Source organism: Atractosteus spatula, chromosome 2, assembly GCF_055471065.1.
Source record: "Atractosteus spatula isolate fAtrSpa1 chromosome 2, fAtrSpa1.hap1, whole genome shotgun sequence".
NCBI classification, from domain to species: domain Eukaryota; kingdom Metazoa; phylum Chordata; class Actinopteri; order Semionotiformes; family Lepisosteidae; genus Atractosteus; species Atractosteus spatula.
In genome coordinates, this window is record NC_142707.1 from 28,927,611 (window position 1) to 28,943,852 (window position 16,242).

Below are 16,242 nucleotides of genomic sequence, written 5' to 3' on the forward strand. Positions count from 1 at the left end.
TGAAAGAAAAGCTCTCGTCATTAGGCTGAACTGTAGTATTGAAGCACAGCAGGAGCAGAATTAAGGGAAAAAAAAGATGACAGCACCTTGACAAGAAGTCAATAAGGACAGAAGTCAGTGATGGATGATTTCATCAGGTGATATTTAGCCCAGCAGTTGCAAAGTCTTTTTCTACTTCAAGCACCTGAAGGAGCCAATTTCCACACAGCTGTCAACAGAGATCCTAACAGCTAAAATCACATTTAACTAAAAATGCTTCCTTTTTCACCAATTCTGTGGAAGAGAATAACCGATTTCCCATTTGTAACCAAATAACAAACCACACAAAAAATCTGCTCTATTTGAGAGTAAAACACCTAAAAATGAACCTTTAGTCTGAGAATTGTATTCTGCTATTCAGCAACAACAAAGATGTGGTATAAATACCGACCAGTAAATCAGGTGTAGTGGTAGAAGTAATAGTAATAGTAATAATAATAATACCCACAGAAAGTCACACCTGCTTAGCTTCAGTGGGTTGCCCGTTGTGAGTTGCTGCTGGTGTATTATCTAAAACTCCAAAATACAATAAGTGAACCCTTTAATTAGGAATATGATTGCAATTATCTTGGGTCACTGTGCTGTAGTGATGTTTAAAGCACTTTAAGTTGTCTGAACATTAAATAAAATTATTATGCTAAGGACTTGCTCAAAACACACCGCGGTATCTGAGGAACACAACGAATGGCCTTCCTCTTCAGGGCTTATCCCGTTATGTGGCAGTGTACATGATGTGACTGTCTGACATTACATAAATTCCAAGTCATACACAGTAGGTGACCAAACTGATAATTTGTTAATCTCCCTGCTCTGAATAGGCCTACATTCCTGATGTACTTATTTATTTAAAATAAAATAATGCAATATTATTTTGTCTGGTTACAGTGAACAAACAAAATGTTTTGTTTTAGATACTTTGTCTAGGCCTGACACATAAAAAGTAGGATTTCCTTCTAAAAAAAATGTGTATGGAGTACATTCACAAAAATGCACAGTATAATTCTTGCATTTGCAAACCATGCGCTATAGTCTTTACAAAATTTAAGCATGATATAAAATGTACACTAACAAATATCTTGTTTACATGTAAAGCACAGGAGTCACAAACTTACTAGCACAGGTCAATAAAGAGGTTGAGAATTTTCAGATTATAACCCCCAACGTGTAGGGATTTCTGCCAGAACATACTCGAGCAGTTGGTATAGAAAACTCCAGCCTGATACCAAGTACTGGACTATTAAATAATGCCTACTGTGGTCAAAGAGGAGATAAGCTGCCTTCTAAACTAAATAAAACTTATGATTAAATTTCTCTCTTAACCTGGATGCCACAAAATAAATGGGAACCCATCTCCCTATTCTAATATGCATCCACTAGCAGGAGAGGCAGTATTAAACTGAGTAGTTATTCTCTAAAAGCTACAGAATAGCAATCTCTTTTAGCAAGATCCAAATACTTAGCTCCAACCGGGTCTTTTCTGATGATCTTGAAGAAGGGACTCTCGCCTCGCACAAGCTTCAAGTGCCATCTGCTCCTGTCCCCTCTTTCTCATGTCATCTGTCCTTCTTTTTCCCTTTTCTTTTTTTGCTCTCCTTCTCTTGATCTGATTATTTGATCTGTTTCTTGACTGTTGATTGACACTTAACTAAAGCTAACTTTATGAGTACTTTAATTAGACTCTAGAGCCCCTACATCTCTGCTTTGTAACTGGAAATGTTTACACAGCCAGGTGTTACACACTTTATCTAGAGCCTTAGACACCTCCATTGTCACCTACAGTACCTCACCCTGTAAAATATAATCATATATTTCTGGATAATCCTTAAATGTGCTGTTTTAATTAATTTTTAATTTAAAGATTAATTTATATACCGTGCAGAGTTAGGCAGGACTGTTGACAAAGCGTGCTGTGCAAATTGCACAGGATACAAGGCTTCAGTAAATGAAAAGGTTTAATTTTCCTTTGTACATGCATGCAAATATTCACAGCTGTGCAAGAGTTAGACAGCTTAGTCCCAAACAGTAATTACAACATATGCATATAATATGCATATAATAAGCATCAGAGCCTCTGCTGGTGTTTTATATGTTAACAACTTTCACCATTATTAACACAGCTTAGCTGTGTGAGAAGGAACCACAATTTTGTTCCTTAGAAAACTGTAAATCACATTGATCAGAACCTACACAACCTGTTGTTTTGCACTACACATCGATAAATTAACAAAGGTACAAATCAGGGATTTTTGTACTACGAAATACTGCTCTATCAGAATTATCCTAACAACCAAAGTGAAATGAGATTGACGAAAAATTTACTTAGCAGTGTACAGCATGCACAGTGAGAGTTTCATGTCAGTAGTTTTGTCAGCTTCTAAGGTTAAACATTAAACCTTACAGTTTGGAGTGAACCTGACCTCTTTTCTCTAATGAATCTTTCCGCTAATGAAAGGGGAATAATGTCTGAAAATAAATTAATAACTGATAATCAATTTAGAGAAGAAAATAATAAATACAACGAAGGTAATTTAGTGAACAATCTGGAAGCTTCAGCCTAGAAATAGACCAGTCACAGATATTTGATGCAAGGTTTCTGCATGTGACCACAGGTGACACAAAGTCAAGTGGGTGGAACATGGATGATATACAGTACGGATAAAGTGAAATGTCACTGAAGCAGAGACAAAGTTAGGAATACCCTATATACAGTACTGTATATACAGAATGTCCGTTTTGCAGTCAATACAGTAGCTCAAGAACATGTCCTGAATAAGAATGTGTTTTTTTTCATTCTATGTTTCAACACTAGATCAACATCTAATAAAATGCAATAACAACCAATTTTATATATATATTTTTTAAAAAAACAGCTGGATGTGAGGGAAAGCTAGGTGGTTCTGCCTCTTCCGTGACTTCACTTTTTTCCATTCTTCTGCAACTGTGTTAAATAACCTTTTGCTATAATTACTGTAACTTAGCATTATAGTCTCAATCTGCAGCTGTGCTGCAAAACACAAAGAGTTGACAGCATCATAGTAAGACTGCCAAGACCATTTCATTCTTATTGCTAATGTCAATGACGAAGGCTGCCTCACAGACCGCTGTCTTATAAGGTTATTTGCTTTAAACAAGAAAACTGCTCTCTGGATGAATGCAGGATTTTTTTTTTGTTAAAGGAAGAAGTGGGAGGGGAAGAAAGAGCAAGGAATCGAGTGTCTCTTTCTATCACAGGCATGCACTAACCAAACTGATTCTGACATACTTAATACCATATCATTGCAACCAACAATGTACAACTGAGATACGAACACTGTCATTTTATGTACTTTTATGGATATGGAATGGTTTCATATTAAAGAAGCTCAAATGTTCTGTGAAATGTATTTTATCACAATGCCACTCTAATCTATGAATAAGAATTATTACATCAGGAAATTAATTCCAAATTTAGGTTTCAAGTTAAATGGATAATAGGACCAAGGCTTTCCCCAGGTTATGCTTTATATTGTAGCTTTGAAACAGAAATAGGAAACAAAACCAAAGTACATTAATCTGAAGTTCTGAACATATTACGGTATTCGTGTAATGCTCTGTTACACCTGGGATATGCCACAGCCAAAGCATAAATGTATAGTAGCCAACTCAACCACGAAATACACCTCCTCTACTACAAGGAGGAAAGGTAAACAGTGCACATTCATAGATGCACTAGAACATCTGTGTAGAAGCACTCTGGGCTGCCACCAGCACAGGGGAAAATCATAAATCAATAGGAGGCAACATATTCACTAATTTCATCTATCCTTGACTGTTAAATACTGTATAACTAGGGGGTTAGGTGTATATAAATAGGTGTATTATAGACAAGATAGATGACATTTAAAACATCCCTGAAAAGAACACCCAAAGTCTTTTTCCAAGTTTCTCAGAGTGGTGAAGTAATTTCTCTACTTGATCTGTTGTGTGGTGAGCTCTTGTCACTGGGATGCAATGAGACATGAAAATGCAAGACATTTTTATGATTTAAATAATACAATTATATGCATGTTTAACTTTGTTCTCATGTCTTATTCCATGCATGTAAATCTCAGTCTGAAATCCCAAACAGTGTTTCATGGGTTGTCTCACTACACAGTGGATCAGGTGAAGTAAGAAATCAATCCACCAGTTTGAGAGAATCTAAAAGAGAGTCAGCATGTCAGGAAGAATGCCCTGATGTACCTGCTCTGGTATTCTTGATGGGTTTGTAGTCTATCAATCAATCGTTAAATTTCATATTCAAAGGCTTCAAACAGCATAATGAAGGAATTACATTTTGTTACAATAAGTAATTTGATTTTGAATTACTTATTGTGTTATTATTAGTTATTGTGAATTAGGCACAATAAAAAAAAAATCTCTGGTACAACTTATTGTCTTTAAAAGTCACACAATTAGTTGTATGGAGTCCACCTGTGTGCAATGAAAGTGTTTTACATGAGTTCAGGTTAAATGCAAGTAGACATATAGTGTGAATCTTGAGAAACTAATCGTTGTGTACTGTGTAATGATTTACTGCATAGAAAACCCCAACCCCCATTCTAAATATTTTTAATGCAGTGTAGTGTGCACCAAAATAGAAATGACCCAATTTGGTATCTGAAGCCACAGTTATACCATAATCAATCAAAAGGAAAGTCTAGTTTCAATCCTGGAAGTTAAAGGTGCTGAGAGTCTCAGGAAAGCATGAACATGAAGCAGAAATATACAATTATGGCAGGTAACTGTCAATGCCCTATCTGCTTGAGAAACATTTCTGTCTTTAAAATGTTCAAGTGTTGAACTTACCGTACATTAACAGTGACTGAAGCTCAAGCAGCTCAGTGCTGCTGTGAGAATTTGCAGCACAATCCTTTTTATAATGAATTTCTCCAGCACAAATTCTAAATGAGTTGAGCACTCTGTACCAGGGGTAATTAGATGCCATACCCTCTAATCAATCCCAATGCAGGATTTATATATAACAATCCTTACTTGTTTGATTGAAATAATAATTAATTCAATTATATAATTAAACAGCTAGATGCATCAAAGTGGAGTTGATTGGAAGGTCTGATACTTGGCTATCTGCTATAGACAGTATATATGAAGTACCTCCAGTATATATTTGTACACCTTGCGGATTCTTAGTATTTAGAGAAGCAGTACAGCCTATTTATATTTGAATTTTAAAGTAAACTTTTTCATTCACATTATCTAAAAAATACCTATTTATAACTTAAAATGTTTAATTTTATAAATGAAAAACAGCAAAAGCAAAAATAGGAACAGGGCTTTTCCAATTCCTGACAGACTGAAAATAAATGAGAAATGGATCCCTAGATTCTAGATGAACATTAGGCATGATAAGTTCAATTATTGTAAATTTTAGCTGTGCTATCATTTTATAATTTGCAACTGAGTTTCGGACAAAAGAGCTCACACATCATGCACAGTGCCTGTCACATGGTATCTCTCAGTCAGAAAGCCCAAGCTTGAAGGTACCATTTGAAATAAATTGTCCACCTTTGTGTGAATACTAGTAAGAAAGCAGAATGGCACAGGCACAGTAGATTTTCCACATGAAGCACAGGGACATTCCTCTATGTGGTCTTTAAATCAGATCTAAAGTCAGCAGTTATTTTACTCCTGCTCATTTACCCAGCTAACCTCACTGGTACAGAATTTTGACAGAAGAAAAAACTAAAAATAAAAAACTAATTACATTAGTTGGGTTAAAAAAAATCTGCCCTGTCCAGCCTTCAGTGTCCTGTCTTGATGAGAAACCATTTTCTTCCAACTTCTTTTTAACAGATTGTGTTCTGCAAATCACATAAGAAGAAAAAATGACCATCTACATGAGGGAACTAACATTAGTTTTGATAGATGCTAATAAAAAAAACACCATGAAATGATCCCCAAAACTGTGCAGCAGAAGCAACAGCATCACCTCTTGCCCTGGTCCTGATACTGTTACCAGGGGTGCCAAACTGGCTCAATTGGGAAAACCTTTTTTTAGGTTGCCTATCAAACATCAGTGACAGGTACCCTGACACCTTTTAACACAGTGTAGATCAAATGATGTAAAACACACCACACAATAATAATTTAATTCACTGAAATGTCCTGCCAAATAATTCAATTCTAATAAGCAGAGAGTCACAGAGAAAATACACTGGCAGAGAAACAGCAAAATGCACAGGATTATTTTTTGCTAAACAGAGGGCTGACAAAGAGACTTCTAAACTTGCATGTGAACAGCAAAACTCTTCATCTTTCTTCATGACAGGGTACTGTAGGTCCACCTGACCTAATTTCAGTCTATATGCATTACTTCAGAGCACCAGGGGATTACAGGCTGAGAGCATTTTTAATGTGCTTCTACGTTCCATAGAGTACAAATCTGAAAGAGACTCCTTTGACCTATTTTTGTTCAACTTAACATAAAAAAGATTTAATATTTTAGATAAAATGTAAAATGATGTTTATGCCACCCATGCATTTTTAAACCTAAACTGAGAAGCAATTTAGACAGATCTGAAACACACAAAAAAGAAGAGCTCATAAAAGTGCACTCATTTAGTGGAAGAGATTTACATGAATACTACTAAACTTCTCAATATTTTATTTCATCTCAAACTATTCACATCAAATATCTTGGCAGCAATCACATTTTCTGGGTGTTCCATCACACAACTTTGAAATACTCAAAATGTGCCTGCCTTACTGTGCCTTTTAAATGCATTTCTAGCAAAGCGAACTCTTTACCTGTGTGAAAAAATGATGACAAACCCTGACCCCTGTGCTAAAGTCCTGCAATCAATTTATTTTAGCTGATAGTGAAGTTTGGATTTAAATGGCAAGCCACTGTTTAGCTTTCTGTATTTAAACAAAAAAATATATAATGACTGTAACTGCTGTCAAACTCCTCATTTCCATAATTTCACAAATGTTACCACAATCACTGTTAGTGTATTCTTAATGGGTATTATTATTGCACATAATCTCTTTGAGTTGAAATGGACATCTTACATTACAATGTTAAACATCTAAAATGACACCAGAATGGTCCTTCCCGTGGCACCCTAAAGCATCTGAATATGCTTCCCAATGCTGGGAGCTAGCATTCTTGTGCCTGACACACTTTGCTTCTAGGAAAGATTCAGTTGCAGTAGTACTGTATCACTGAAGTCCTAACTAATGAAATGTAGATACTGTTGCAAAACTAAAATACTTAAACAGTATTTCCAAAGTTTCCATGTTGCTCATTGTCACAGCAATTAAAAAAAAAGATGTTAGGTTTCATAAAGACAGGTGTAGGCACAGTTAGAAAATTATATACAGTAGCACAGAACAGCAGTAAAAGTGTCAATGAAAGCGCAGGCATCCTCTCACGAGGCACCAATAAATGTAGGGGTTTTGTGCATTTACTGGGACAATTATTAATTGTAGCAGTAAGCACAAAATGATTCTAGAAAACCGACCTTGCGGGATAACTCAGCAACGCACACACACGGGTACTAATACACGAGAATACATTTATTAATACATAAAATGTGCATATAAACATAACAGATCTTATAGTGAGGGTTAGCAGAATACAAAAAGTATATATTCAATCACGAAGAGTTACAAACCAAGAGGGACATACATTCAGTATACCATTCATTTAGACCGTTTCGTAAATGAACTTGGATTACAACTTCTACACTGGATACTCAAAAGCAAGCACATCACTCATAGGAATTAAATTGATATCAAATGGCATTGAGGTAACAATTGAATTCTCGAGCTGTAATGCAGAAGGTTGTATACTCATCCAGTCTGTGGGGATTCAGATCTCCCGCGGACACAAAGGAACAGTGGCAGGCTGTTGCTGTGTCCAATCTGCGTTCTCTGGCCCGGTGCCAGGCAGTGCTGGTTCGGCTGGAGGCGTGGGTGAAGGAGGGAGAGAGATTTCTGCTGCGGCGCGCTAGCAGTGAGCTCTCTGAAGAGTGGCTAGTTAGTGTTGGCTGAACTAGCAGAGTTTGAGCACATGAAAAGTGACTGCGGGTCCCAGCGGATCACACTCTTTAGACGGGGAGAAGACCGGTTTGTTCCCAATGTAGTGCTAGTCCTGAATACTGATATTCAGCTGTCCACAGTTCCGACCGTAGATCACTTGTTGATCAGGTGAGCGTTCGCGGTGGGTTCACAAGGCTTGCTGCTGGGCTAACCTCGGGTGGATCCTTTGGTTACGTGCTGGCGACCTCCGTTCTCGACTCTTAGAACAAAGTAAAATCCTGGTACTCGGACACACTAGCCGTTACGTGATTGTACGAGATGAGTCTGAGAATGTCCTGGAGGAGCACTGGAGGAGCCCTGTGCTGCCTGTTTTATCTGGAGGAACTATGGTCATTCATTGAACTTGAACTTGAACTTGAACTTTATTGCCATACTGTATGTAACCGGTACTGGTACAATGGAATTCTTACAGGTTTAAAGTTCCGCAGGCATTTGAGACCCACGTGGAGTTACCCTGCCCCATGTGCCTTGGAATCTCCCAGACATTAAGACGCCAGAGATGACCATTTATTAGGGTTGCTGGAGAATCTCAGCATTGGGAGCTGTTCCTTATCAGAAAACTCTATCAGCTAGAAAAACATCTTAAATGTGAACCAAATAGAATGGCCTCTCTGTATCCAGCATCACTGAGATGAGAGACAGAGAGACTGGCAAGGGAGCAGCAAACTTAATTCCTGTATTTTTAATAAGCCTTGCCGCTACAAAAGCAAAAAAAAATAAAAGCATGACTATTTTTATTTAATTTTTAAATAAGCAAGGAATTCAGTGGCCCAATTAACTGGCCTCATGGAATGCAGCAAGACTGTTAGAGTGACAACAGTGCCCAGGTGATTTTCAAAAGTATTTAAACTCTCCAAGCAAAGGCCTGCACAGAACAGGAGCTCGGAAGTGACTGTGGCATCATTTCAAATCTTGGGCCCAACGACATGTTCAACTCATGGATATGTCATATTTGTGACATGTACTGTAGCATTCATTTCTTAAAACCTTGTTTTCACAGAACAAGAAATAAGCATGATCAAATTGATACCCGTACAAGGAAAACTCAAAATCTTTATGGTGGAAAAAACGGTTAATTAAAGGAGTTTGGAGATTTTGAAAATAACTTTGGTTTTGTATTCTCAGGTGTAAAACCTATACATTGATGAAACTAAAGCTGTAGTGAACAATTACAGTACCTTCCACATACAGTATTTCTTTGGAAAAGAAGTGCCCTTGGCTGCTGTGTAAGGATCATGTAGAAAAAAATGCTTTTTTTACAATCAGAACTGAACCAAGGTCAGGTAAGATGTTTGTTTAAAAATTATTTTCACCCCACAATTTTTTGAAGCACAATTGTGGTATTAAATAAAACAAGAATGCCAATAAAATCTCACCCCCTAACAATTAAGATTGCTACTACTTTCTCTAAATAAAAAGGGAGTGCACTATATTAAAAATAATCCAAATTGTTTGTTTGTTGAAACACTGTACATCAAAACAGTGAGCACATTCTTTTTCTTCTGCAGGTTTCCAGAAGAGGGCTGCTAAATACTAAAGGATCAGGGACGACAAGCAGAAACAAGGAAACTGGGAGGACTCAAGCAAAGAAAATAGCAGAACGGTTTGTAAAAGTCAAACAGCTGAAAATGGTCTTTGCTACCAGCCATGTTTAAAGCTTTATGTACTCCTTTTTCAGGTAGGCTATGAACTAGGAATGTGAACTCTCCTGTAGCAGGTGAATGTTAATCTTCACAAAATATCGATATTATCTTAAAACCTTCATTTTGTGACGCCCGACATCCCTCCCTAGAGGGCGCTCCACTACTCCTGTGATTAAGCTCCCAGGTGTACATTCTTATGTGTATTATTTAAAGACTAGCTCCTCCAGTCCTCGGGGCTCATCATTAGAATAAGGATGTCGCGAGGCCCGCCTGGCACCAGGAAACCCTACGTCCGTCTCCTGAGGGCATAGGCCTCATCCCTGACACCTCCCGCTTCCTGAGCCCGGGGTCTGGAGGATCTCGCCCCATCACCCTTGGACCTTCGTGTTTTGTCTGTTCGTGTTTTTCCCCCTTCCCAGGGGATTTTAACCTTGTCGCGTCCCAGGATGGATTACTCGCCGCTGGACTCCTGGACTGTGCCCTGACCTGACTTTGGACCCGTTTGGATTTGGATGTCGTTCTTTGTCTCCCCCGTTCACTGTCTCACGGACTGTCACTATTATTTTGTGCACTATTAAACCCCTGTGTGTTTTCATTTACCACGCCTCCTGTTTTCTCCAGCTCTTACCGTATTGCATAGTGTCTCCTACAAGACCTGACACAGATCTCAGTCCGAGGCCGTAACAATTTGACCACCCAGAAAATAGCAATGCATTTATTGGGCCACAAACTTATCATGGCAACCTGCTGCTAAAATAATGCCACTATGAACATCAAATTTTAAATTTCAGACAAATCTACCATGAATTCCTTATACGCTGTAGGACATTGCAATATGCACTGTATAAAGTGATAATGAGACTCATTTGATTAACTTTCCTTTTTCAATTAGGTACCTATTCTTACATGTAACACATGTAATAAACAGTATTAATTAAAAAAAGTAAATTCAGTAATTAAAATCACATTTAGGTGTTATTTAGGTGTTAAATGAGCAAAACAATTCTAAATGATTTTCTAGTCAAGCACAACAAATCACTGTAGAAGTCATTAAATTGCAATAAATTGTTGGAGTGGCTAGACAGAATCTAATCTGACCAAATCAAGTAGATGATCAGCATCAGTGAAAAATTACTTTATATAACTCTTAATTAATTTGGAAGGAAGTGTTCTTCCATCCATTCATCCATTTTCTACACTACTTTACCCAGTACAGGGTCACAGGGGGAACTGAAACAATGAATGCAAGGCGGGATGTGATGCCAATAATTTTGGGGGTGACTATACATACAGTATAAAAAGGATGGCCAACCCCGGTCCTGGGGAGTAACAATCTACATGAAATCTTAATGCACCTGAACTAAGTTTCACAGATCACCCCTAAATCATCAATTTGTAACGATGATTAGTCTTGATCATATAAGCAAGTGAAGTAGTTCATAGATCATGCAAATCTCAACACCCCATACTGTAGCTTTCAAAGACCACACATGGCAATTGAGCTCTGAAGTGAACCAATAAATTGACTAAACTGATGAAGCTTTAAATGTTCCAAGTCTTTACAAATTGTTGATTTAAGGCTGAATTGTGGCTCTCTGGGACCAGGACTGGCCATCCCTGACATACGCGTAATGACAAACCTATACAATAAATACATTACTGTATATACAATTTACAAGTAAAAGCTATGATCTCTTGCTAGGCTTATTTCATTAAGAAACTGGAAGAGCAGCTCTCTCTATAATCAGCTTTAGCTACAAATACATCCAGAGAAGTAATTGCGATTTAGAACTCAAATTGTTTCAATCAATGATCACAAAGCACCTGTTCTGTATTAGTAGCATCTGAAGATCTAAAATGGCCAAGAATCACAGCTAAGTCAAATCTTAGTGAAACTACTCTAAGTGTATGTTACCACAGCACAGATCAGTTTCACAAAGTCTATATTGCTTTTTCTGAAGTCCAGTCAGAAGTCCAGAGTACTACTCATCACATAGTCATACTGATCTTAGTTCTTAGTTACATCCTAAGGATGAATTAAGACAGACACACATAGTCCAATATTTAATCATTTTAATGCTGAAATTGATTTGTATCTCAATATCTAGCATAATCACTAGAAGGGTACACTAAAATTGGCTTTTTTGTTTTTCTCAATTTTATCTGACAGAAATGACTAATATATTAAAGGAATCCTGAAAATAAATATAAATAGGAATTTTGTTAAGGTCAGCATCTGGGGTGAGGGAGTGGTTACATAGTAAAATTAAGCTATAGGCAATCAAACCTAATTGTTAGAGCCCTAAGTAATCTTCAATATTGCAAAAATTTATCACCAAGACTGTACTGCAAAACAAAAAACAGCTGCAAGCATTGTCTCAGCATTTAGAGATTTGTTGTGAAACAATTGGTCTAAGGGTGTGAAACAACTGTTGTGGTTGACAATGTGGTGCACTTTGAATTCACAAAGTATGAATATCAAACATCAAGGTAGCTTTACCCTGCTTATGTTCAGGGGTTAATTTAAAAAAATATTTAAGTAAACTACACCCCATTCCTTTTACATGCAAATAGACAACATGTCAATACCAATTGAAATGATAAAACAAAATAGGAAGAGGAGACTGATAATATATTGAGAGTGAAAACACTGAGAATCATAAAGTGTGACAAAATTTGAATCTTGTGTGCAGAAACAGCATTGTTTCTGAACAGTAAACAATCTGAAAAAAAATCAAAGACAGCTGCTGTCCTGCTAAAGGATGACAATCATTTTTTACATGAATGTACAGTACAGTTACATTAAAGTGCTTCATAATGTACAGAATAATGCTACAAAATGTTTGTTTTAATAGTTTAAGCTCTCTTTTACATTCTTTACATTAAAGATAACGTCATTAGATGTGATTAATTACTACAATTAAAGATGTATAGTTACTTCAATTTTTTCTATCTTTGCCCAAAATTGAACTACAATAAATAGTTGGAGCATCAAAGCTGCTGATGAATGCAAGTTTCTGTGCATCAACATCTCTAATCTCAAGTTGAATAACATCATTTATACCATTGTAAAGAAAGCACAACGGAAAATATTTTTCCTAAAAAGTGGAAAAGTGTGTAGGTTGAGTTAACATTTTAAAATACATTGCAAATACAGCGTGGCTCAGAAGTGCACCAAAATGCATCTCTAACAACTCTCAATGTATCATCAGGAGGTTTTTTTAATGCTGATCAGATTCATCATGTTCTAGACATGATAGATTTTTAAAATCAATTGTCATGTATTTCAGAAAAAGTTTAGATTCCACATCATGGTGGACCTTATATATTGCTCACACCCAAAAAAGGCCCCATAGCCAAAACATTGTGTTTACTTTCTTCTCTTTTATGCATTGAATAAACCTATTTACTATTCCTTATATACTGTTATTTGTCACTGTAGGTGCAATAGATTTGTATGAAGTGTGATATATTATTTGTGTACGAGTAGAATAATGAATTGACTTATCTGCAAACTCACAACAAAAAAGTTTTATTCTTTGTCACTTGGCAGTGATGTACTCGTACCTAGCTTATAACAGCTTTCTAGTCTCACCCACCAAATGTTAATTTGATGACCTTGATGATCAGTATGAGTGCACTGCACATGACTGAAAGCCCTTACTGCAAGGCTTAAAAATATGCAGTATTTTCTCTCATGCAAGTTTCACAATTGAAAACAATTTAAAAAGCTATTAAATTATATACTTTTGAAAGATTATGTGCATGTCCTTCAAGCCTGTATTACTTGCAAAGCTCTTATTCTAACCTATAATTCCTTTTGAAAACACAATGCGTGCCTTATTTTAAAGCCCACACACACAAGGAAACAGCCGCCATAAACTGTGGCACTCTCAGGCAGAAATGGGCTCTAACGAGCATCTCTTACCTTTGCTGAGGTTTCAAACCAACCCAAGAAGCCAGACTCTTTGCAGAAATTGTCCATGAGGGTGAAGTTGTCAGTGGTGCTGTCTTTCTTCTGGTCACACTTATTGGCAAGCAGCACAGCAGGGATAGGATTCCCATTGGTCAGCTTCACCTTGCTGTCCAGGTCATGTTTCCACTTGGAGACTGCCTCGAAGGTGGACCCTCTTGTGACATCAAAGACAACAAATGCTCCAACTGCTTCTTTGTAGTACACCCTGGTCATGTTACCAAACCGTTCCTGACCTAAAAAAAAGGGGCAGAATTTAATTAATTACAATTAACATAACATAATTTAATATAACAAAAACCTCCTAAATTTCAGGAGAAAAATAAACTTTAAATTTTAACTAAGCAGTGCCATTTGTTTGTCCTTTCTCCAAATGTGCATGCTCTGTACCTGATCTGTAATTTTCATTTGTAACCATGAAGTCAAGAGACATCTCTAACAATAAACAGCATCTAACCCTTTCAAATTTATAGGCTCATTATCAATTAGGAAAAGTCTGCAAAAAATATTAAGTTACATCTCAGCACTATCATCTGTTGAGAGGTATCATGTAGCCCATGCAGTTTTCCACATGCAGGATATGAATGCTTCACAAAAATGCTCCCTGAAAAGGATCCTTAGGCATCGTTTCCAATCTATGATGTCACTATCTGCTGTCTAAATGTGGAGCAAAGCTCTCTCTTGTTTTTTGGAAGACCTTGGTCTAAGAGACATTTCACAGCGATATCCACTTTCATCTAGGAAAATTACTCAGTCCAAGCAAATTAAACCATTTGATTTTTTTAACTGTAATTCTTTTTCTTTACATAAATCTGTTTCTCCTACAGTTGTCATCATCTTAGCAATTCCGTAGTGTGTAGAACAGGCTGAACAGTCACCTGAAAAGTTGTAAATGGAGTTAAGTTTTCCAGGAATCTCCTGCAAATCAAATGTCATACCTGAATGACATTTACTGAGTCTATTACTATTAACAATACAGATGAACTTTCAACACTTCAGACACCAAGAGACGACGAACACTTTCCTGGCATCCAATCTTGGTAACTGAACTGAGATAAAACATAGTAGGGCTTCTCAAACACTTAATTAGGTTCTGCATGAATTGTAAGGAGCTCATGAAATTTTACCATGAAAAAAATAATTAATGATGATGCAATATTCTAAAGGCTGGAAAAGCAGGAATTTAATTAGGACATTATTTCTTTGTAATAAAAGCTACTCAACTACTCTTTGCAAGAAAGGGAAAGAAAACACCATAGTATGACAGCAGAATGTTTGTACTATAAATCATCTAATAAGGAACATCTAAGCGTTCTTAAGGCGATTGGGATCCATGTGCACCCTTTGGACTGCCAAATTAGTCTATTTAATGTAACAAAATAATTAAATTTGAAATTTAAGCTTTAGTAGATTTGACTTCTATTTTTTAAATTAACATACAGATTTGTAAAACAAATCTACAGTAGGTACATCTGCAGCTTTCTTGTTGTTTAATATACTTTCAAAAATTGTAAAATCAACTTATATATGTTTACATGTTAAATTTTCAGCTGTATATAATGCATATTTCTGTTGCAGGCTCCTTTAATGGGACGATCAAGAATCAGCTGTGTAAATCTCTCCACATAAACTAATTCACACTCAAGCACTTGAAGGAACAGCAAGCTTCTAAAAGAACAGGCAGAAATAATTAGTCACACTCTCACTCCAGGTAGTAAAGCTGGCAGAACTGCTTACAGGATGTCTTTGAATATTAAAAAATAGGCATGACAGCATTCTGTCTCTCCAGCACAAAACAAAGGCACAGTTGGTTAAAAGTGTGGTGTGATTCTAAAATAATGTGTGAATGTATGACTACATACAGTACAGTTCTTACTTTGTAAACTGGTTTTGATTATCCTTGCAGTGTGTAGGAAACCACATCTTATACATATCTACTTTTACCACTGTAATAATATGAAAGGGGATTAAACTGCATTTTGAATTGTTCTTGACACTTGTTTTAACACAGTTAATCTTTTCAGTTTGTATTGTATACAGCACACTCTGTAACTCAGGAAAAGGAATTTGTTGACAAAAATTGAATCTACACAAACCAGACATTTTTATTAATGGAGTTGGAATAAAAACACTCCCAGTAGTGTTTTAAGTTGAATTTTATTTACATTCTTTGAAAAATATAACTTGAATGTTTGTGGAGGAGTGGTATAAGATAAATATGTGATCCTGTGAAATGAAGAATACTAGCTGAGGAACAGAAATCTCTTGAGTGAAAAGCATTTAAAAGATATTCAGATATACAATATATGGCCTGAAAAGGACAAACAGAGCACTGTTCTTGACTGCACAGCTGATGTTAAAGTGGAAGCTCAGCAGTTCATGTGATCATCAGCATTTGTATGTGAGAGAAAATAAGAGAGAGAAGGAAGTTTACTTTTCACTATGGAAACAGAGTCTAATGGAATCGTACTGAATTCTAGAAACATACTGTATGTATTAAAGGGC

At 36.5% G+C, this 16,242-nt stretch overlaps 1 protein-coding gene across 1 annotated transcript in view; it reads right to left on the reverse strand.

The window, feature by feature from the left end:
• Positions 1-16,242, reverse strand: part of rab32a (RAB32a, member RAS oncogene family) — a 48,808-nt gene that overhangs the window by 6,000 nt on the left and 26,566 nt on the right. The window contains exon 2 of the mRNA XM_088938445.1: positions 13,693-13,973. Within this exon, the coding sequence (XP_088794571.1) occupies positions 13,693-13,973 (281 nt within the window). The remainder of the gene's footprint in view (positions 1-13,692; positions 13,974-16,242) is intronic.